Source organism: Salmo trutta, unplaced genomic scaffold, assembly GCF_901001165.1.
Source record: "Salmo trutta unplaced genomic scaffold, fSalTru1.1, whole genome shotgun sequence".
Lineage (NCBI taxonomy): Eukaryota > Metazoa > Chordata > Actinopteri > Salmoniformes > Salmonidae > Salmo > Salmo trutta.
The window spans coordinates 2,611-25,187 of record NW_021822133.1 but is presented as its reverse complement, the minus strand read 5'-3'; the positions used below and the strand labels follow the sequence as shown (position 1 = coordinate 25,187).

At 40.4% G+C, this 22,577-nt stretch overlaps 2 protein-coding genes across 3 annotated transcripts; both read left to right on the top strand.

Annotated features, from left to right (window-relative positions):
• The first annotated feature begins 343 nt into the window (after positions 1–343).
• Positions 344–6,018, top strand: osr2 (odd-skipped related transciption factor 2). 2 transcript variants are annotated; one of them, XM_029742908.1, is made up of 4 exons: positions 344–719; positions 3,472–4,183; positions 4,834–4,933; positions 5,490–6,018. In XM_029742908.1, exons 2-4 carry the CDS (start codon positions 3,531–3,533, stop codon positions 5,562–5,564), a joined length of 828 nt encoding a protein of 275 aa, XP_029598768.1. In that variant the 5' UTR covers positions 344–719; positions 3,472–3,530; the 3' UTR covers positions 5,565–6,018. The 2 variants fall into 2 exon arrangements, with proteins under 2 accessions (XP_029598768.1, XP_029598767.1); XM_029742907.1 differs by having other exon boundaries at positions 5,408–6,018.
• A 7,056-nt stretch (positions 6,019–13,074) lies between these two features.
• Positions 13,075–19,600, top strand: vps13b (vacuolar protein sorting 13 homolog B; the record flags this gene model as incomplete). The annotated part of the gene is given in 3 exon segments (XM_029742909.1): positions 13,075–13,940; positions 16,702–16,860; positions 19,457–19,600. Coding segments are annotated over 2 exon segments (291 nt in total), but the record flags the coding sequence as incomplete, so codon positions are not given.
• Between the last annotated feature and the right edge of the window lie 2,977 nt (positions 19,601–22,577).

Here is a 22,577-nt window from a genome sequence, read left to right as displayed (position 1 = left end):
GGTTTCTAAACTTTTCATAACCAAATCCAGTCTTATTAAAATCACGTTTTAAATCAACCTAAAAGCGCGTTCATTGGTTTGAAAACGGATCATGTTTTTTTTCTCTCCCCTCTTGTTATTTCTATGTCTCCTAAAGAAAACGTAACCGTTTATAAAGAAGAAGGTGCAGGCTATCTGTATGTGTCCAGATGCAGGTTGCAGCGGGCTGTGCTCGGTCCCTAGTTGCCATCCAAACACAAATAAACAGAGAAGAACATTGGGAGTTGATCAGTGCGAGAAGGCGTGGCGGAGGGCGGGCTGAACACGCCGACAGCCCCGGACTCCTGAAAAGTGAAGGGACCTGTGCTCTTCAAGCCACTACAGCCCAACTCCGAACCGAGTAGAAACACAGCAGAGAACGGAGACTCCTGCGCCTGGCGTCACTTTAACTCTACATAGTGATCGTTACTGTTTTCTCCCCTCCTCCTCCTCTCCCTCCTCCTCCTCCTCTCCTCCCGACGACTTTCTTTGCAAGAGAAAAAGGGGCGCAAAGTATTAGAAGGAGTCGCAACAGATCTGGTTCTGCGAGGGTCGTGGCGATGACATTTACATGGACGAAGTTGGAAACGTTTTGCTGACGTTAAAGTGGAGTTGGGACGCCTCTCTCGAAAGGCATTGTGGATTACTAAAACACAGCAGAACTAACTGCGGACTGACCTTTGGCGTCTGTTTATTAGGGGGTAAGATTATGTTTCCATGATAGTTGCTCTTTAATACGTTACATTTGACACTTGTGTTGAAACAGGTAGTGTGAAAGGCTCATGACAATGAGACCCTGAGTCGCCTACTAATTGAACGTTCAAACGACTCCATGCTGTCAGAATATACATATTTGACAGTGTAAAGTTATATGTCAAAAATACTTAGACTACAGTCAAAGTTTAAAAAATAATATATATATATAAAATAGCCAATGACAGAGATCATCAACAAGATTTAACCGAGGGACGATTTGTTCTTGAGCGGATGGTCAGCGGGCAGAAACATAATTACAAACAATTTGTAGACTGCAAATTGACCGCAAGAACCCCAAACGGATATAGTATTTGACTAAAACATAATCATTTCAAGCATTTCAAACCTTACTTAGGTTTATATAAGGCCACATATATCTTTATATTATGCGTGGGAAATACTTTGGAACAGATTTCACAAAATGAAAATCAATTGGAGCTGATTTGCTGTTGTTTAAAAAAATATATTTTATCTCAAACAATAAAAAATAATAAAAGTTAATAAATAAATCAATACATTGGTGGGGCAAATAAAATCCCAGGGCCGCCAGTTGGCCAACCCAGACCAATACAATACAGCACATATTGCTTGTCATTAAATCATTACGCAAAGACTATAGGTTATTATAAAACTACAAATATCCTTACCAACAGCATGCAGACCGGAAGTTCTGTTGCAGCTGCCCATTTCTGACAAATATCCACCTCACCGTGACTTTTTAAAGACAAACTGTTTATGCCCTTTTTTCATCTGATTGTCCAGTAAACAGTTGTCCTGTGTTTGCTGTATCCTGAGAACATGGATCAAACTCTGTCCACGTGTGAACGTATAGCCAGCTATAGGTTAAACACAGTAGCCTGTTCTATAGCAAGTCGATCATCTGTGTAAGTTAATAACCTAACAGTTTACTCACTGACTCTAACCCGTGTTAGAATAAATCCTTCCATTTGGCTAAAGTTTATAAAACTAACGTGGGAAAAAACAGCTTATATTTTTTTGGGGGGGGGGGTAAAATTTGATTATTATGAATGAGTCATAGTTTTCAGACGAATGTTCAACAAGGGTTGCCAGTCCTCGCTGGTTTTTAATGCACAGTGGTATTCTGCTACAGTAACTTATAGAAACGTGAAGCTCAAAGAGGACCGCTATTTGCACCTCAAAAACCACACAGACCAAAAAACGGTAGCTGTAAATGGGACGCTCTAAAATATATTTATAAATATATTAAATTCATGGTCACACAGTCTAAAGTTTTTTTTTTTTTTTGCAATTTACGCAAGAAGGTGAACATTTTAAATTGTTGGAGAGGAATACTATTTATTTACACCTCAAAAAAACCCACACCCACGGTCTGTAAAAAAGTATTGAGCATGGAGAGAGTTACACGGTGAGCTTGTTCGTGGGTTTGGAAAGTTTACTTTACCAACGTGGTGTCATAACACCACTTGTGCATGTTGCCCTCAGTCATCTTCACAGTCCCATAGTATGATCATACAGTTGTTATAATGTATTATCATACAGTTGTCATAATCCTCAACCCCATAACACGTATAGCCTTTATACAGGAGTATTTACAAAGGATGTTTATATATCATGTATTTCTCTGAAGTTGCAATACTCGTGATTATAGGCTACAACAACATTGTAGAATCGGTCTTTGGCGACGAAATATACAACAAATGTTGATTTAGTTAGTAGGTCCATATACGCCTTTGTTTTCAGAGATAAACATCGTTCAAGGCCTTTAAACATGACTCCAAATAGCCTAGAAATGGATTAAATTAATGGATAAAAATGGAGGGTAAAGTTTATTTTAGGAGATAAGCAAACTCCCTTTTATATGTTGTTCTCCAGTTAACACACCTAAAGACAATAACACGTCTGACTACAACTGGCGAGATTAGTCTGTTGACGTGACAATACGTTTAATTAGTCCTTGTGTGTTGTTACACGCGGCATTGGCGAATATAATGGCAGCGTTAAAACAACGACTTGTTCTAATGTATCGTAGAACATTTCATTGGGAGTGACAACAAGCACAGTCGAGCGCATCGAAAACAACGTCTCCAATTTTTTCTTTTTTTGGATGCATAACATATATTTATGTTATTAGAAGGAAAAACCATGTGCTCTAGAAGAAGAAGAAAAAAAATGAACGAAATGTATTTTCTCCAGCCAAACATTCAATTTGCAGTACCCAAGTCTTCTTCCACCTTGTGCACAAAAATATATAACTTGAACGCTTATTAACATGTCTCTATAACAAAAATGCTTTATAACCAAACAGGAATCTGTTCACCTTTAGACGGTATGCAAATCGAAAATCTTGAAGCAAATGAGTCACTGTCTTTGATTTCCACAATGGAAGGGAAGTATTCAAACACTGAATGTGATTTCCACAATGGAAGGGAAGTATTCAAACACTGAATGTGAGACAATCCAATACCAGCCCTTATTATTAAGGACGTTCTCAAGATGGTTGTAAAATTAATTAAATGTCGGCTAAGGTCAAACGGTTGGAAAAGCTCTAATGGAAAACGATTTGAAGCATCGAGCAAAACGCACAGAAATAGTTAGTGTCATTTACTCTATGCTTATTTTTACTGTCTAATTGCAGTATTTTCTAGATCTATATTGTGCCATATTGTGGGTTGATGGTGAACTCCTATTAATGCGTATTGTTCATGTCTTTAACAGGACCTTCACCGTGGTAGAGTTGTGCCGAGGTCCTAACCGTGAAGTCTTTAGCCGCCGAGATGGGGAGCAAAGCCCTACCCGCTCCGATCCCTCTCCACCCGTCTCTCCAACTCACCAATTACTCCTTCCTGCAGGCGGTCAACGCCTTCCCGGCCGCCGTCGACCAGCTCCAGGGACTGTACGGCCTTAGCGCGGTGCAGACCATGCACATGAACCACTGGACACTAGGTTATCCACACATGCAGGGACTGAGGTCGACTATCACTGAGATGGCTGCCGCTCAGGGCTTAATGGATCCCCGGTTTACCTTCACGGGGCTACCGTTCTCCGCACACCTCTTTCACCCTAAACAGGGCATTACTCACCTTATCCCCGGGCTGCACAAGGACCGACCACCGCGCTTTGACTTTGCCAACCTGGCGATAGCTGCCACCCAGGAGGATCCGCCTAAAGCTGGGGATCTTTCAAAGTTGACAGCGGGGCTCGGCAACGCGATATCTGAGTTCAACAAACTGTCGCCTGATAGAAAACCCACCCGGGGAAGACTTCCGTCAAAGACGAAAAAGGAATTTATTTGCAAGTTTTGTGGCAGGCATTTCACCAAGTCATACAATCTTCTGATCCACGAGAGGACCCACACAGACGAACGGCCTTATACCTGTGATATCTGCCACAAGGCCTTCCGGAGACAAGACCACCTGAGAGACCACAGGTAACAAGCGGTGCTCTGAATGTCTATGGGATGATATTGCTGTTGATTTCTTTGAAAGGGAAAAAAAAACAAAAAAACGTTGATAGTGACGTGTTTGTACGGAATAGCGTCATGTCATGATCACGTTTTATTCATTTGACTTTGTTCACAATTCCAACATTGTAACGCACTGCAATGGTCGGAACTAGAAGCATTTCGCTACACGTGCATTAACACCTGCTAACATTTTACATTATAGTCATTTAGCAGAGCGACTTACAGTAGTGAATGCATACATTTCATTTCATGCATTTTTTTTTGTACTGAATCGAACCCACAACCCCGGGGTTGCACACAGCATGCTCTACCAACTGAGCCACAGGGAAGGCCAATACATTTGACTTGATTTGAAGACCTTTTCTCCATATGTAGGTGTTTTTTTGTAATAACTATGTTGCGTGCACTGTGCAGAGTAGGACAAGTCCTTATTCCGAGAGGGCGCTAAAAGCCCCTTTTACGCACAAGAACACAGATCAAGTTGCACAACTGGCAGGCGCTTCTCAGCATGACTTCAACCTGCTTTTTTGGGGGGAAAAAGGCCACAAAAGAAGAAAGTTATATGAAAAGGTGTTTCCGTTTTAACCGCGTCTCCTCTGTCTTCTAATTCCCAGATACATCCACTCCAAGGAAAAGCCCTTCAAATGTCAAGAATGTGGGAAAGGATTTTGTCAGTCTCGAACTTTAGCCGTTCATAAAACATTACATATGCAGGTGAGTCTTCCCCATTCCAAAAACCTATATCATCTGCCAATCATTAAAAAAACAGATTTATTAACACAATTGGATACCAATACAACATGTATGTGAGTCAGTAAACTATATGAGAGGCACGAGCTCACATATCTGTGTTCTCGTGTTGTTACACGCGTCATGTCTTACTGCAGACGTCACTGATCAAATTTGGCAGATTTTCTGTCACCTAAAAAAATGTACATGTATTTAGACTGATTGCCTGTATGGATAGCGATTGTGTCTCGACTATATTTGGCAATAACTGAATGATTATAATAACTAGTTTAAAGAAATATAGGCTAGACCTACAGACGTTCATTTTGTTAGGGCCAAAGCTTACTTTTCAGCACAATGTCAACAACTGATTTTGAAGATTCATATTATAATACAATACATATATTTATCTAAATAAACTAAAGGGAATAATCCTTTGCTTGCTTTAAATCTAAACAGGAATCTCCTCACAAATGCCCCACATGCGGAAGAACCTTTAATCAAAGAAGTAACCTGAAAACTCACCTTCTCACCCATACAGACATCAAGCCCTACAGCTGCGGCCGCTGCGGAAAGGTGTTTCGGCGCAACTGTGACTTGCGACGGCACAGTTTGACGCACACTCCTCACCAGGACTACTAGCCAATCTGAGAAGGCTGATGAACAGCCAAACAAACCACAAAAAAAACAGGACAAACAAAACGGACGTTAATAATAACAGAGGAGACAACAAAACATCGACGAAACGTTTTTTTTTTTTTTTTCTTCTTCTTTTTTCTTCCATTGAAAGAATATCACAAACTGAACTGTGGACAAGCAATATTTACAATGGAGTGATGAACAGTACTGCGTCTCAAGTGAAAGTCAAGGAGTCCAGACAGACACAGACCGCTCTTCCTGCCTCTTCTACCTGTAAATATCAAGACTTTTGGAGCCCATGTAAATCATGTATTTTATGTTGTTGTTGTCCTTGAATTAAAAAGTTGTTTTTAAAAAAACAAAATAAAAACAACCCCAAATGTTTAAAGTATGTTAAATTGTATTTTAGAAATAAAGCAAAGTTAAATATTCTCATTGGTTTTTATCCATTATTCTTCGCTGCGTAAAAAGAGAAACGTTTTAGTCATGAAGTGGCGGAATGAAAGCAGAATACAGAACTGCTTCCTACACCACCACCTTATCGTCTTTAACACACAAAAACATCCTTCACTGTGTACACAGGCTGACAACTTGTTATTTTAACTCGCTTTTTTTTTAATTGGAAATAAAGGAGGGGTGATGTAGATTATAGTAGAATAAAAAAAAACATGAACTGGTGGACACGCAGAAACAAAACTATATTTTGTGTAGTGCTGACTAACAGCGAATAAACGATAAGCTATAAAACACATACAGAGAGTCACACAATCCATATGTAAAGTCCTAGTAATGTAGTGTAGTAAAAAATAACATTCCAGAAATACAACTATCTTGGTCTAAGTAACATGTAGACCTATTTGAGAATGATTCTGAGTATTACTGCAGTAGTATTACTACAGTAGTGGTATTATTGTTGGTGTTAGTATTACTACAGTAGTATTACTACAGTAGTGGTATTATTGTTGGTGTTAGTATTACTACAGTAGTATTACTACAGTAGTATTACTACAGTAGTATTACTACAGTAGTATTATTACAGTAGTATTACTACAGTAGTATTATTGTTGGTGTTAGTATTACTACATTAGTATTACTACAGTAGTATTACTACAGTAGTGGTATTATTGTTGGTGTTACTATCATGGCGTTAGTATTACTACAGTAGTATTACTACAGTAGTATTACTACAGTAGTGGTATTATTGTTGGTGTTACTATCACGGTGTGATTAGTAATAGAGTATATTATAATTATAATCCTATCTATATGACAGCTGACAGAAGCTCATTAGCCGTTCAATTAGCAGCATTAGCAGCACGTCATATCCGCTATCTTTATCTCCACCGCGGCCTCTGATGGCTACTGATCATTATTACACATTTAAGAAGCTGCAGAGACACGCACAATTACACAGAAGTTTTTATTTTATTTATTTAACCTTTATTTAACTAGGCAAGTCCCTTAAGATCAAATTCTTATCTTACAATGACGGTTCCCAACACGTTTTTTCATGCAAAATTAAATACATTTGTTTGGAAAAACATGTATTATTATAATTATTGTTATTATAATTATTGTTATTATTATTATTATAGATCAAGTATTACAATTATTATTATTAGGATATTACATTACACTACTATTATTGTTCAGTTTTACTAGTAGCCTATAGCCTACTGGTATTCAGTTATAGTATGTAGGCCTATTATAATCTGGATTATCTTCATCGTCCATTTTCACATTATTCCAGATCAAGACAATGGTTGAATGTCTTTCCACCAACAGTAAGGAGACAACATCTTTGATCAAGTGTAAACGCAAATAATAATTCACATGAACATCGCTGCTATTGCTAAGACGTCTCAACTCTTGGAAACGAAATGCGTAAACCTCCAAAGATTTTCAAATTTTCAAGAAAACATATTTTTTTTGTTTCCACGTCCAAGTGCTCCGGTAAAAACAAGAATGGGGTAGTGTTGTCTCTCTCTCTCTCTCTCTCTCTCTCTCTCTCTCTCTCTCTCTCTCTCTCTCTGTCTCTCTCTCTCTCTCTCTGTCTCTCTCTCTCTCTCTCTCTCTCTGTCTCTCTCTCTCTGTCTCTCTCTGTCTCTCTCTCTCTCTCTGTCTCTCTCTCTCTCTCTGTCTCTCTCTCTCTATCTCTCTGTCTCTCTCTCTCTCTCTCTCTGTCTCTCTCTCTCTCTCTCTCTCTCTCTCTCTCTCTCTCTCTCTGTCTCTCTCTCTCTCTCTCTCTTTCTCTCTCTCTCTCTCTCTCTCTCTCTCTCTCTCATTGTGAAAATATGTTCAGCAATGCACATTGCACAAAACCTGACTTCCAAAAAAGGACAAATGATAAAAATAAACGAACAGTGAACATAATTATAATGAGGCCTACCTATCCAAAGCTGATCTACGAATAATAAGAGATAAGGCCTGACTTTTGACCCGGAAGTACTGTTGTAACTCCGTCAAAAATGATAGGCCTTCCTCCTATTTTCAAATCAAAGTTTATTGGTCGCGTAGGCCTGCACAGATTTGCAGATGTTATCGCAGGTGCAGTGAAATGCACAACCTAAAAAAAAGCAACGGCTTTCGATTGGTGCACTGAACTGAGCGCCATTCTACCGCGGCGTAACAGCTGACAGAAGTAGTAATATTTTATAACAATATAAAAACATTAACGCAACAGCAACAACAATGGTCCCATCGTGACAATAATCAGACGGGCCTAGTAATAATCGTATGTATATTAATAAATCAGGCATTTCATTGGTAGGAAATGCTGACAATAATCGACATTTCAATGATGTAAGTTGCAATTATGTGATAGTATTTTTCTGTTTTTAAATGATTATAATCTGTAACCCTTTTGTTTATAACGTATGATAACCAGAAGTACACACGTACATCAACAGGAACGAAGAACACGTCATTGTCAACTTAATATTGAATTAATGGAACAAATGACCTTCAGTGCTTTACTCTTAGTAATACTATTAATACCATGACAATATAACAATATTCTTACATTTATTTGTAATTATATCTTTTTACAATATTTTAGTAGTACATATATGTAATAACAATACACACATTTGGGGAAGAAAAAGAAAAAGTTAGGCCTATAAGAATACACTTGAATAAATAAAAAGAAAACACTACAATTAACTATATAATTAAAAAAATATATATAAATATATTTAACACAACTAACAAACATTGCTAAGTCGTAAGCATGACGTCTGTAACACATCCTAATTGAAAACATCCGAGTCTGTTCTTTCAAAAAGAAGTTCCGACATTCAAAAAACAAAAACGCACTCAAGCTCACGTCATAATATAGCTCACGTCATAATATAGGTCACGTCATAATATAGCTCACGTCATAATATAGCTCACGTCATAATATAGCTCACGTCATAATATAGCTCACGTCATAATATAGCTCACGTCATAATATAGGTCACGTCATAATATAGCTCACGTCATAATATAGCTCACGTCATAATGGAAAGCTGTATTATGACGACCGCTTGGCAACAAGTGAGCTAAAACAACCCGAGTAACAAACCCACTTAAAAACGCTGTATAAGTGAGTTCTGACGTTTAATATGTCTCCATATTAAACCCCCTTCTATGTAACACCGGCCCCGAAGCTTTCCTTCCCACTTTGAAAAGGGAAAATAACCTTCTTAGGAAGGTTTTAAGCTGTAGCCTGAAACGCCATGAGGAGCCCGAAGATTTCGGGTGAAACTCGAGGAAAAAGTCGATCTGAAAAGGAACAAATATAGAGCTGTCAGATGTCCTGCCGTTGACAGGAGCGTTCACAAACGGCACAGTATTTTTTTTTCACATATTCTCAGACCTCTTTACCAGGCCATTTGCTATTCATTTCTATTGGTATTGTAGCCCTTCATGTTTTGAAGAAATGTGATTGTTTTTAGTCAAAACACTTCAATCCAGTGGGCATAGCCTGACTATATTTGCAGTGACAAATGGTTTCTAATATTATGATTGGACATCAAAGGAGCAGCTACATTGACTATTGGCTGGAACAAATCCTCTCAAAGGAGCAGCTACATTGACTATTGGCTGAAACAAAATCCTCTCTTTAAGTAATTTCAGTGCAAGGACACATGTTAGCACTAAACCCATGCCAAGTCAGTGCAACATGTTAGCACTAAACCCATGCCAAGTCAGTGCAACATGTTAGCACTAAACCTATGCCAAGTCAGTGCAACATGTTAGCACTAAACCCATGCCAAGTCAGTGGACACATCATTGGAAGTCACATGTCTAACTGAACAGTCAATAGTTACAGTATATTAGGGACAGGGTTAGGGCTAGGGCCAGGGTTAGGGCTAGGGCCAGGGTTAGGGCCAGGGTTAGGGCCGGGGTTGGGGCCAGGGTTAGGGCCGGGGTTAGGGGTTGTTATTTTATTTAACCTTTCTTTAATTAAATAACTAAACATTGGATTAAAACAAGTTTAAAGTGCCTTCAGAAAGTATTCACACCCCGTGATCTTATCCATGTTGTTATGTTACAGCCTGAATTTGAAATGGTTAAAATGTTGTTGTTTTTTTGGTCACTGATCTACACACAATACCCCATCATGTCAAAGTGGAATTATGCTTTTTGAAATTCTTACAAATGAATAAAAAATGAAAATCTGAAATGTCTTGAGTCAATAACTATCCAACACCTTCATTATGGCAAGACTAAATAAGTTCAGGAGTAAAAATGTACTTAACAAGTCACATAATAAGTTGTATAGACTCACTCTGTGTTCAATAATAGTGTTTAACATGATTTTATTAATGACTACCTCATCTCAGTACCCCACACATACAATTATCTGTAAGGTGCCTCAGTCCAGCAGTGAATTTCAAACACAGATTCAACCACAAAGACCAGGGAGGTTATTCAATGCCTCGGAAAGAAGGCGACCTGTTGGTAGATGGGTAATAAAAAAAAGCAGACATTGAATATCCCTTTGAGCATGGTGAATCAATACACCCAGTCACTACCAAGATACAGGCGTCCCTCCTAACTCAGTTGCCGGAGAGGAAGGAAACCGCTCAGGGATTTCACCATGAGGCCAATGGTGACTTTAAAACAGTTACAGAGTTTAATGGCTGTGATAGGAGAAAACTGAGAATGGATCAACAACATTGTAGTTACTCAACAATACAAAAATAAATGACTGTGAAAAGAAGGAAGCCTGTACAGAATAAAAAATATTCCAAAACATGCATCCTGTTTGCAACGAGGCACTAAAGTAATACTGCAAAAAATGTGGCAAAGCAATTAACTTTTTGTTCTGAATACAAAGTGTTATGTTATGCAAATCCAATACAACACATTACTGAGTACCACTCTCCATATTTTCTAGTATAGTGGCGGCTGCATATTTGTTTTATTTAACTAAGCAAATCAGTTAAGAACAAATTCTTATTTTACAAGGACGGCCTCCCCAGACAATGTTGGGCCAATTGTTCACCGCCTTAAGGGACTCCCAATCACAGCCACATGTGATTCAGCCTGGATTCAAACCAGGGACTGTAGTATCACCTCTTGCACTGAGATGCAGTGCCTTAGACCGCTGCACCACTCGGGTGTGTTATGGGTGTGCTTGTAATCGTTAATGACTTGGGAGTTTGTCAGGATAAAAAAAAATAATAACTAATTGGATTTAAGCACAGGCAAAATCCTAGATGAAAACCTGGTTCAGTCTGCTTTCCACCAGACACTGGGAGATGAATTCACCTTTCAACAGGACAATAACCTAAAACACAAGGCCAAATCTACACTGGAGTTGCTTACCAAGAAGACAGGGAATGTTCCTGAGTGGCCGAGTTACAGTTTTGACTTAAATCTGCTTGAAAATCTATGGTAAGACCCGATAATGGTTGTCTAGCAATGATCAATACCAACTTAACAGATAATAATAATGGGTAAATATTGTCCAATCCAGGTGTGCAAAGCTCTTATAGACTTACCCAGAAAGACTCACAGCTGTAATTGCTGCCAAATGTGATTCTAACATGTATTAACTCTGGGGTGTGAATTCTTATGTACATTAGATATTTCTGTATTTCTTTTCAATACATTTTTTCCACCTAGTCATTATAGGGTATTGTGATGTCATTATGGGGTATTGTGATGTCATTAGGGGGTATTGTGATGTCATTATGGGGTATTGTGATGTCATTATAGGGTATTGTGATGTCATTATGGGGTATTGTGATGTCATTAGGGGGTATTGTGATGTCATTATGGGGTATTGTGATGTCATTATGGGGTATTGTGATGTCATTAGGGGGTATTGTGATGTCATTATGGGGTATTGTGTGTGTAGATGGGTGAGAATAAAAATATATTTAATCCATTTTGAATTCAGGCTGTAACACAACAAAATGTGGAATAAGTCCAGGGGTATGAATACTTTCTGAAGGCACTGTATATTTTGGGTTCTGATGGGGTGTGACGGTGGAACTAAGCTCATGAGGCGGTTTATAAGTTATATTCTTCAAGAATCAAAGGGTACATATCATTAATTTATAAGTTATATTCTTCAAGAATCAAAGGGTACATATCATTAATTTATAAGTTATATTCTTCAAGAATCAAAGGGTACATATCATTCATTTATAAGTTATATTCTTCAAGAATCAATGGGTACATATCATTCATTTATAAGTTATATTCTTCAAGAATTAATGGGTACATATCATTCATTTATAAGTTATATTCTTCAAGAATCAACAGGTACAGATCATTCATTTATAAGTTATATTCTTCAAGAATCAACGGGTACATATCATTCATTTATAAGTTATATTCTTCAAGAATCAACAGGTACATATCATTCATTTATAAGTTATATTCTTCAAGAATCAATGGGTACATATCATTAATTTATAAGTTATATTCTTCAAGAATCAATGGGTACATATCATTCATTTATAAGTTATATTCTTCAAGAATCAATGGGTACATATCATTCATTTATAAGTTATATTCTTCAAGAATCAATGGGTACATATCATTCATTTATAAGTCCAGAAATGGATGTACCAACTGCTGACTGTCCTTTTATATTTATGTGGCTTTATATTTGTCAAACGTCCCATCCGTCTTTCTTAATGTGTTCTCTACATAGAGTATTAATGTGATTGGGGACACTGCCCTGTGTAGGGTTGCTGTCTTTCAGATGGGACGTTAAACGGGTGTCCTGACTCTCTGAGGTCATTAAAGATCCCATTGCACTTATCGTGAGAGTAGGGGTGTTAACCCCTGGTGTCCTGGCTAAATTCCCAATCTGGACCTCATACCATCATGGCCACCTAATCATCCCCAGCTTCCAATTGGCTCATTCATCCCCCTCCTCTCCCCTGTAACTATTCCCCAGGTCGTTGCTGTAAATGAGAATGTGTTCTCAGTCAACTTACCTGGTAAAATAACGGTAAAATAAAATAAATAAAAATAAAATAAATAAAATTTCATGATTAAAAGGACGTGAGAGGAATAAGGTGTGATTTTGTAAAACTACACCTGGAAAATAGGGGAGAAGTTTTAATACGACATGGAATCACATCAGAATTAAACAACATGTTCAAGTAGTAGTAATCAAGTGGTTTAAATCAGATTATTTTTCTTATGTTTGAAATCTCCAGAGAAAATTGAACATAACGGTAACACAATAATGCTTTGATCTATGTGTTCTACTATTTTTCATTCTATTGTATTGAAATCAGACATTTCAGAATTGCTGTGAGAAGTCATCAAAATGTCGACATTGACTAGCAGTTGACACCTGAAGACTTCTGGAGACGAGAATCTAAAGACTAAGCGTTACGTTTAAATATTTCAGCATGACGAATGACACATGTCGTTTCTATTGTTTATTCCTATTCCAACATTTTGAGACATTTTTTATTATAGCCATACATTTACTACTATTAATCTATTTGATTTTAATTACTGTATCATGCTAGAATTATAATGAACCCATTCATAACCTACATTTAAGAAGCTGACTAGCTTACTTGTATGCAGATCATGTAGCCTCAAACCTTAAAAGGCAATCGTTTTGTGTTTCAATCGCGCTTGATAAATTTACACCATTTTGCTCTGTATTCACTATTCACTGTGTTTTATGAATGAGAGGAGGCGAGGAAAGGGAACAGCGTGGTTCCGCCCCCATCAGGAAATGACGACACGACAGTCAACACGCGGAAGTTCCGTGTTTAGTTGATTAGTGACGTTGTGCCTGAGACAAATGTGCCTTGCTTCAGCTAAACGGGATGAATTAACTAGTTGGGCTACCCGAAGAGATTCATTGAAACCGCAGCAAACAAGTAAGGGAAATAATTGAGTCTAAGTAGAGACAGCAAGTCGTATAAGCTTCGTTTACTTTGGCTACTGAAATGACTAGATATCTAGCTAAGGCTAACGTTAGCAAGCAGGCTATAGGACTGGAGCTAGCCAACACTTTTCCAGAATGATAGTCCAATAACTAATCAGCTAGCGAACTAACTCTCTAGCCAGCCCTTTTAACTGCTACTAACTAGGTAGATAACTAATGGTACGAGCCAGGCCCACAAGTTTGTTTGAAACTTGCATGCTAATTGTTCTAGCTAGCTAGCTGGGTTGCATTGTATGAACCCAATCAACAATATTATGATGTCCTTTTTTTAAAGGCGCTTCATGGTCAATCTGATATCTGCATTGTCCGTGCGGTATTTACGGTGACATGTCCTCTGCAGAAGTCAGGGAATTCATACTTCTTTGCGTTTCGTAGAGCAGTTGTGAAGGAAGATGTTCAAAGAAGTGAGTTTGTGTTTATACAGGACTTCCCGCCCTCACCTACAGTCAACCAATCATGTCAATGCGGAGCTATACGGAGCCCTTCCGCGTCGTTACGAGACGCGCGGCGAGGCGGTGGCATCTTCATGCCTCCAGAGGCTCAGCAATTGCGTCTCATCATCCGTACTGCGCCTCCGACCACATTCCAGATTAAACATAAAATTGCATTTAATCCAGATGAAAGCGTCAGTATACATCAGCTACACCCATAGAGATAGATAGAGGAATCATATATATATATATATATAGTGGTCATTATATGTATTTTTAAACTGTGCCGCTGTAGCGTCAGTGATGGCATAGGTAGCACTATTGAGGCTACAACACATAGGAATCCCCACCCAATTGACTACTTTACATTTTTAAAATGTATTTTACCATTATTTAACCAGGTAGGCAAGTTGAGAACAAGTTCTCATTTACAATTGCGACCTGGCCAAGATAAAGCAAAGCAGTTCGACAACATACAACAACAGAGTTACACATTGTGTAAAACAAACATACAGTCAATAATACAGTAGAAAAATAAGTCTATATACAATGTGAGCAAATGAGGTGAGATAAGGGAGGTAAAGGCAATAAAGGCCATGGCGGAAGTATGGTGGAAGCCCTTCATGATGCTGCCCATGCTTTAAACGGCCCTTTGGCCACTAGAGGCCTCTATCATTCTCTATGGCTACACTGTCTAGCTAGCTAGCTAGCTAGGTGCCAGGCTGTAGTGAGCTGTCACAGTTCAAATCAAATTGTATTTATCTCATGCTTCGTCAACAACAGGTGTAAACTAACCATGAAATGCTTACGGGTCCCTTTTCCAACAATGCAGAGTTAATGATAAAAAAATAAATATAGATATATTTTTTAAATGTGTATATATATATATATATTTTTTTTTTAAATGTGTATATATATATTTTTTAAATGTGTATATATATATTTTTTAAATGTGTGTATATATATATATTTTTTAAATGTGTGTATATATATATTTTTTAAATGTGTGTATATAGCGACACGAAGGAATAAATACTCGGTGAATAACGAAAAACAACGTTGATAAACTCTAAACTCTAAACACTACGTAGCAAAGCAAGCTAGCAAATGATCCACACTCAAATCACACTGATTGGATACATGACACAAGGCAAAACAACACGATGCTGTGGGAGGTGGTTAGCTATCGTACAGCTAGCTATGTAACTTCATGTTGTCAAATAAAGGATGATCTATAACACACATTACCTTGTGACTGGTTCTACCAGTTCTCTACAGTCCTGTATCTCTAGCTAGGGCAGTTAGCTTCACTGGAGGGCTTTTTTTGAAGGGCTGTAGGCATGGCTAGCTAAGGAAAGCCCTCGGGTTACCATAGCTTGACTGGAGGGCTTTTTTGAAGGGCTGTAGGCATGGCTAGCTAAGGAAAGCCCTCGGGTTACCATAGCTTGACTGGAGGGCTTTTTTGAAGGGCTGTTGGTATGGCTAGCTAAGGAAAGCCCTCGGGTTACCATAGCTTGACTGGAGGGCTTTTTTGAAGGGCTGTTGGTATGGCTAGCTAAGGAAAGCCCTCGGGTTACCATAGCTTGACTGGAGTCTTTTTAATTGAAGGGCTGTAGGCATGGCTAGCTAAGGAAAGCCCTCGGGTTACCATAGCTTGACTGGAGGGCTTTTTTGAAGGGCTGTAGGCATGGCTAGCTAAGGAAAGCCCTCGGGTTACCATAGCTTGACTGGAGGGCTTTTTTGAAGGGCTGTAGGCATGGCTAGCTAAGGAAAGCCCTCGGGGTACCATAGCTTGACTGGAGGGCTTTTTTGAAGGGCTGTAGGTATGGCTAGCTAAGGAAAGCCCTTGGGTTACCATAGCTTGACTGGAGGGCTTTTTTGAAGGGCTGTAGGCATGGCTAGCTAAGGAAAGCCCTCGGGTTACCATAGCTTGACTGGAGGGCTTTTTGAAGGGTTGTAGGTATGGCTAGCTAAGGAAAGCCCTCGGGTTACCATAGCTTCACTGGAGGGCTTTTTTGAAGGGCTGTAGGCATGGCTAGCTATGGAAAGCCCTCGGGTTACCATAGCTTCACTGGAGGGCTTTTTTGAAGGGCTGTTGGTATGGCTAGCTAAGGAAAGCCCTCGGGTTACCAGATGTGTTATTTGGCTCAACTTGCTTTAATCAACCTTTTTTTTAAACTATGTGTTGTGACTTTGAATGACTCCTTGCCCCCCCCAAAAAAACATGGGACTGATTTTCTTCCCTGTTGTGTTGTTGTCCAGGACAGAGGCAGGATGTTGGAGTCGTATGTCACGCCCCTGTTGATGACCTACGTGAACAAATACATCAAGAACCTGAAGCCCTCTGACCTGCAGCTGTCGCTATGGGGAGGAGACGTAGTACTGAGCAAGCTGGAGCTGAAGCTGGATGTCCTGGAGCAGGTATGGAATAACCCTGGAATTAAACCGGAATAAAGCTTATTAACACTAATAACACGGTAATAACACGGTAATAACACGGTAATGTCCAGGAATAACACTTAGTAATGCTATTGACTTTGTATCTGCTCTTTTGCTGAGGTAACTTTATGAATGCAGGTCTGGTCAGTCTCAATCAGTCTGCTCTTTTCCTGAGGTAACTTTGAGTGCAGGTCAGGTCAGTCTCAATCAGTCTGCTCTTTTCCTGAGGTAACTTTATGAATGGAGGTCAGCCTCAATCAGTCTGCTCTTTTCCTGAGGTAACTTTATGAGTGCAGGTCAGGTCAGTCTCAATCAGTCTGCTCTTTTCCTGAGGTAACTTTATGAATGCAGGTCTGGTCAGTCTCAATCAGTCTGCTCTTTTCCTGAGGTAACTTTATGAATGGAGGTCAGTCTGCTCTTTTCCTGAGGTAACTTTATGAATGCAGGTCAGGTCAGTCTCAATCAGTCTGCTCTTTTCCTGAGGTAACTTTATGAATGGAGGTCAGTCTCAATCAGTCTGCTCTTTTCCTGAGGTAACTTTATGAATGGAGGTCAGTCTCAATCAGTCTGCTCTTTTCCTGAGGTAACTTTATGAATGCAGGTCTGGTCAGTCTCAATCGCAGTCTGCTCTTTTCCTGAGGTAACTTTATGAATACAGGTCAGTCTCAATCGGAGTCTGCTCTTTTCCTGAGGTAACTTTATGAATACAGGTCAGTCTCAATCAGTCTGCTCTTTTCCTGAGGTAACTTTATGAATGGAGGTCAGTCTCAATCAGTCTGCTCTTTTCCTGAGGTAACTTTATGAATGCAGGTCAGGTCAGTCTCAATCAGTCTGCTCTTTTCCTGAGGTAACTTTATGAATGGAGGTCAGTCTCAATCAGTCTGCTCTTTTCCTGAGGTAACTTTATGAATGCAGGTCTGGTCAGTCTCAATCGCAGTCTGCTCTTTTCCTGAGGTAACTTTATGAATACAGGTCAGTCTCAATCGGAGTCTGCTCTTTTCCTGAGGTAACTTTATGAATACAGGTCAGTCTCAATCGGAGTCTGCTCTTTTCCTGAGGTAACTTTATGAATACAGGTCAGTCTCAATCAGTCTGCTCTTTTCCTGAGGTAACTTTATGAATGGAGGTCAGTCTCAATCAGTCTGCTCTTTTCCTGAGGTAACTTTATGAATGCAGGTCTGGTCAGTCTCAATCGCAGTCTGCTCTTTTCCTGAGGTAACTTTATGAATACAGGTCAGTCTCAATCGGAGTCTGCTCTTTTCCTGAGGTAACTTTATGAATACAGGTCAGTCTCAATCGGAGTCTGCTCTTTTCCTGAGGTAACTTTATGAATGGAGGTCAGTCTCAATCAGAGTCTGCTCTTATGCTGAGGTAACTTTATGAATGGGAGTCAGTCTCAATCAGTCTGCTCTTTTCCTGAGGTAACTTTATGAATGCAGGTCAGGTCAGTCTCAATCGGAGTCTGCTCTTTTCCCACAAGAGGTCACTTGTTCCGTCGACCGTGTCTAGACGTGTGTCCCACTGCCACCTGTCTGTCTGTTCCTGCTCAATAGCGACACCCAGGGACACGGACTGGGATCCCACCAGTGCTGATGTCAAACATCGCTTAGTCTGTGTCCAGTGCTTGATGATGTGGCGAGAGCAGTAGCTTCATGTGAATTTTAGTGATTACTTTAGATTCAGATTTCAAAAATTCTCTTATTCTGCTCAATTCAATGGCTTTGATGGTCATGTGTAACCGAAAGGTTGCTGGATCGAATCCTCCGAGCTGACAAGGTAAAAATCTGTCGTTCTGCCTCTGAACAAGGCGGTTTAACCCACAATTCCCCGGGAAATAATACTTTTTTTTTTTAACTGACATGCCTAAAAGTTAAATTAAAAAATAAAACCCAGAATAAAATCAGGACCTAAAGTCCTAAACATGGTCCTCAATTCATATACAAAGTTTTCCTGTTGACTTATTCTGTTCAGAAGTTAACTGTACCCTCATGTCTGGTCAGTTGTCCACAGATGATATCCTGTAGAGATCGTACCCTCATGTCTGATCAGTTGTCCACAGATGATATCCTGTAGAGATCGTACCCTCATGTCTGGTCAGTTGTCCACAGATGATATCCTGTAGAGATCGTACCCTCATGTCTGATCAGTTGTCCACAGATGATATCCTGTAGAGATCGTACCCTCATGTCTGATCAGTTGTCCACAGATGATATCCTGTAGAGATCGTACCCTCATGTCTGATCAGTTGTCCACAGATGATATCCTGTAGAGATCGTACCCTCATGTCTGGTCAGTTGTCCACAGATGATATCCTGTAGAGATCGTACCCTCATGTCTGGTCAGTTGTCCACAGATGATATCCTGTAGAGATCGTACCCTCATGTCTGATCAGTTGTCCACAGATGATATCCTGTAGAGATCGTACCCTCATGTCTGATCAGTTGTCCACAGATGATATCCTGTAGAGATCGTACCCTCATGTCTTGAACCCACATCCCTTAGCATTGGAAGACCCAGGCTCCAACCCACTGAGCCAATGCAGTGACTTTTTATTGAAATTTTATTCCCTGTTTTCTAGGAGCTGAAACTGCCCTTTACCTTCCTGAGCGGTCACATCCACGAGCTGCGTATCCACGTACCCTGGACCAAACTGGGCTCCGAGGCCGTGGTCATCACCATTAACACCATGGAGTGTATCCTCAAACTGAAGGACGGCGTACAGGTTAGTGCCCCGCTGTTTTTATATTTATACAGGAGCCCACTGACGATAAGGGCACTGCAGACAAGTGCAATACTCCAATTTAGTGTACGCTGGTCATGGCATTCCAAAAAAAGCTGGTGTATTTCTGAGTCTACAGTCTTGCTGTATCGCTGAAAGCAGTTCAAGCTTTCTTCAATATCTTAAGAGAGGTTATTACATGACCAAGTTAGAATCTCTGTCGTGTAACGTTCCACGGGATTAGACTTGGTTTAAAACATATTGTTAGGTTTCTTCCGTTCCATCTTCCTTTCTAGACTCCTTTACCCAGAACCCTCTCTGTCTCCGCAGCAGTCCAAACAGCCCATGACTCAGTTCATCACATTCTAGACTCCTTTACCCAGAACCCTCTCTGTCTCCGCAGCAGTCCAAACAGCCCATGATTCAGTTCATCACATTCTAGACTCCTTTACCCAGAACCCTCTCTGTCTCCGCAGCAGTCCAAACAGCCCATGACTCAGTTCATCACATTCTAGACTCCTTTACCCAGAACCCTCTCTGTCTCCGCAGCAGTCCAAACAGCCCATGATTCAGTTCATCACATTCTAGACTCCTTTACCCAGAACCCTCTCTGTCTCCGCAGCAGTCCCAACAGCCCATGACTCAGTTCATCACATTCTAGACTCCTCTACCCAGAACCCCCTCTGTCTCCGCAGCAGTCCAAACAGCCCATGACTCAGTTCACCTCTTTTCTTCGTGTTGGCTTAGGGTCTCAGGCAGCGGTGTTCATTTGGACTAATTTGACACGTCGTTTCTCGTCTTGCCGCTCCGATTCTAAGGCCCGCGTCTCCGATTCTAAGGCCCGCGTCTCCGATTCTAAGGCCCGCGTCTCCGATTCTAAGGCCCGCGTCTCCGATTCTAAGGCCCGCGTCTCCGATTGAAAGGTTTGCGTGTCTAATGATCGTCCGTAGAGCCGGTTTTTAACCACGGCGCCTCAGAGAGGCAGATTAAAGCTGACTGGAATCACAGCCTGTTACGACCAGTATTTTGTTGTGTGGTAACGTTCCAACCCAGACAAGGGGTTAAAAAGTGTTCGTTTGACAGCAGCTGTTTTTATCGTCTTCATCAATGCTTAATCATTCTTGCTGAGTCTGGGTGAAGGAATCCCCTAAAGAAAATAGGACAACAAACAGAAAAAAACTCAAAGCAACTAAACTTCCTGGTTGTTTTTAGAGCAGGGCTGAATGATGTCGACTAACTTCCTGGTTGTTTTTAGAGCAGGGCTGAATGACGTCGACTAACTTCCTGGTTGTTTTTAGAGCAGGGCTGAATGACGTCGACTAACTTCCTGGTTGTTTTTAGAGCAGGGCTGAATGATGTCGACTAACTTCCTGGTTGTTTTTAGAGCAGGGCTGAATGACGTCGACTAACTTCCTGGTTGTTTTTAGAGCAGGGCTGAATGACGTCGACTAACTTCCTGGTTGTTTTTAGAGCAGGGCTGAATGACGTCGACTAACTTCCTGGTTGTTTTTAGAGCAGGGCTGAATGACGTCGACTAACTTCCTGGTTGTTTTTAGAGCAGGGCTGAATGACGTCGACTAACTTCCTGGTTGTTTTTAGAGCAGGGCTGAATGACGTCGACTAACTTCCTGGTTGTTTTTAGAGCAGGGCTGAATGACGTCGACTAACTTCCTGGTTGTTTTTAGAGCAGGGCTGAATGACGTCGACTAACTTCCTGGTTGTTTTAGAGCAGGGCTGAATGATGTCGACTAACTTCCTGGTTGTTTTTAGAGCAGGGCTGAATGACGTCGACTAACTTCCTGGTTGTTTTTAGAGCAGGGCTGAATGACGTCGACTAACTTCCTGGTTGTTTTTAGAGCAGGGCTGAATGATGTCGACTAACTTCCTGGTTGTTTTTAGAGCAGGGCTGAATGACGTCGACTAACTTCCTGGTTGTTTTTAGAGCAGGGCTGAATGACGTCGACTAACTTCCTGGTTGTTTTTAGAGCAGGGCTGAATGATGTCGACTAACTTCCTGGTTGTTTTTAGAGCAGGGCTGAATGACGTCGACTAACTTCCTGGTTGTTTTTAGAGCAGGGCTGAATGACGTCGACTAACTCCTGGTTGTTTTTAGAGCAGGGCTGAATGACGTCGACTAACTTCCTGGTTGTTTTTAGAGCAGGGCTGAATGACGTCGACTAACTTCCTGGTTGTTTTTAGAGCAGGGCTGAATGATGTCGACTAACTTCCTGGTTGTTTTTAGAGCAGGGCTGAATGATGTCGACTAACTTCCTGGTTGTTTTTAGAGCAGGGCTGAATGACGTCGACTAACTTCCTGGTTGTTTTTAGAGCAGGGCTGAATGACGTCGACTAACTTCCTGGTTGTTTTTAGAGCAGGGCTGAATGACGTCGACTAACTTCCTGGTTGTTTTTAGAGCAGGGCTGAATGACGTCGACTAACTTCCTGGTTGTTTTTAGAGCAGGGCTGAATGACGTCGACTAACTTCCTGGTTGTTTTTAGAGCAGGGCTGAATGACGTCGACTAACTTCCTGGTTGTTTTTAGAGCAGGGCTGAATGATGTCGACTAACTTCCTGGTTGTTTTTAGAGCAGGGCTGAATGACGTCGACTAACTTCCTGGTTGTTTTTAGAGCAGGGCTGAATGATGTCGACTAACTTCCTGGTTGTTTTTAGAGCAGGGCTGAATGATGTCGACTAACTTCCTGGTTGTTTTTAGAGCAGGGCTGAATGATGTCGACTAACTTCCTGGTTGTTTTTAGAGCAGGGCTGAATGACGTCGACTAACTTCCTGGTTGTTTTTAGAGCAGGGCTGAATGATGTCGACTAACTTCCTGGTTGTTTTTAGAGCAGGGCTGAATGACGTCGACTAACTTCCTGGTTGTTTTTAGAGCAGGGCTGAATGATGTCGACTAACTTCCTGGTTGTTTTTAGAGCAGGGCTGAATGATGTCGACTAACTTCCTGGTTGTTTTTAGAGCAGGG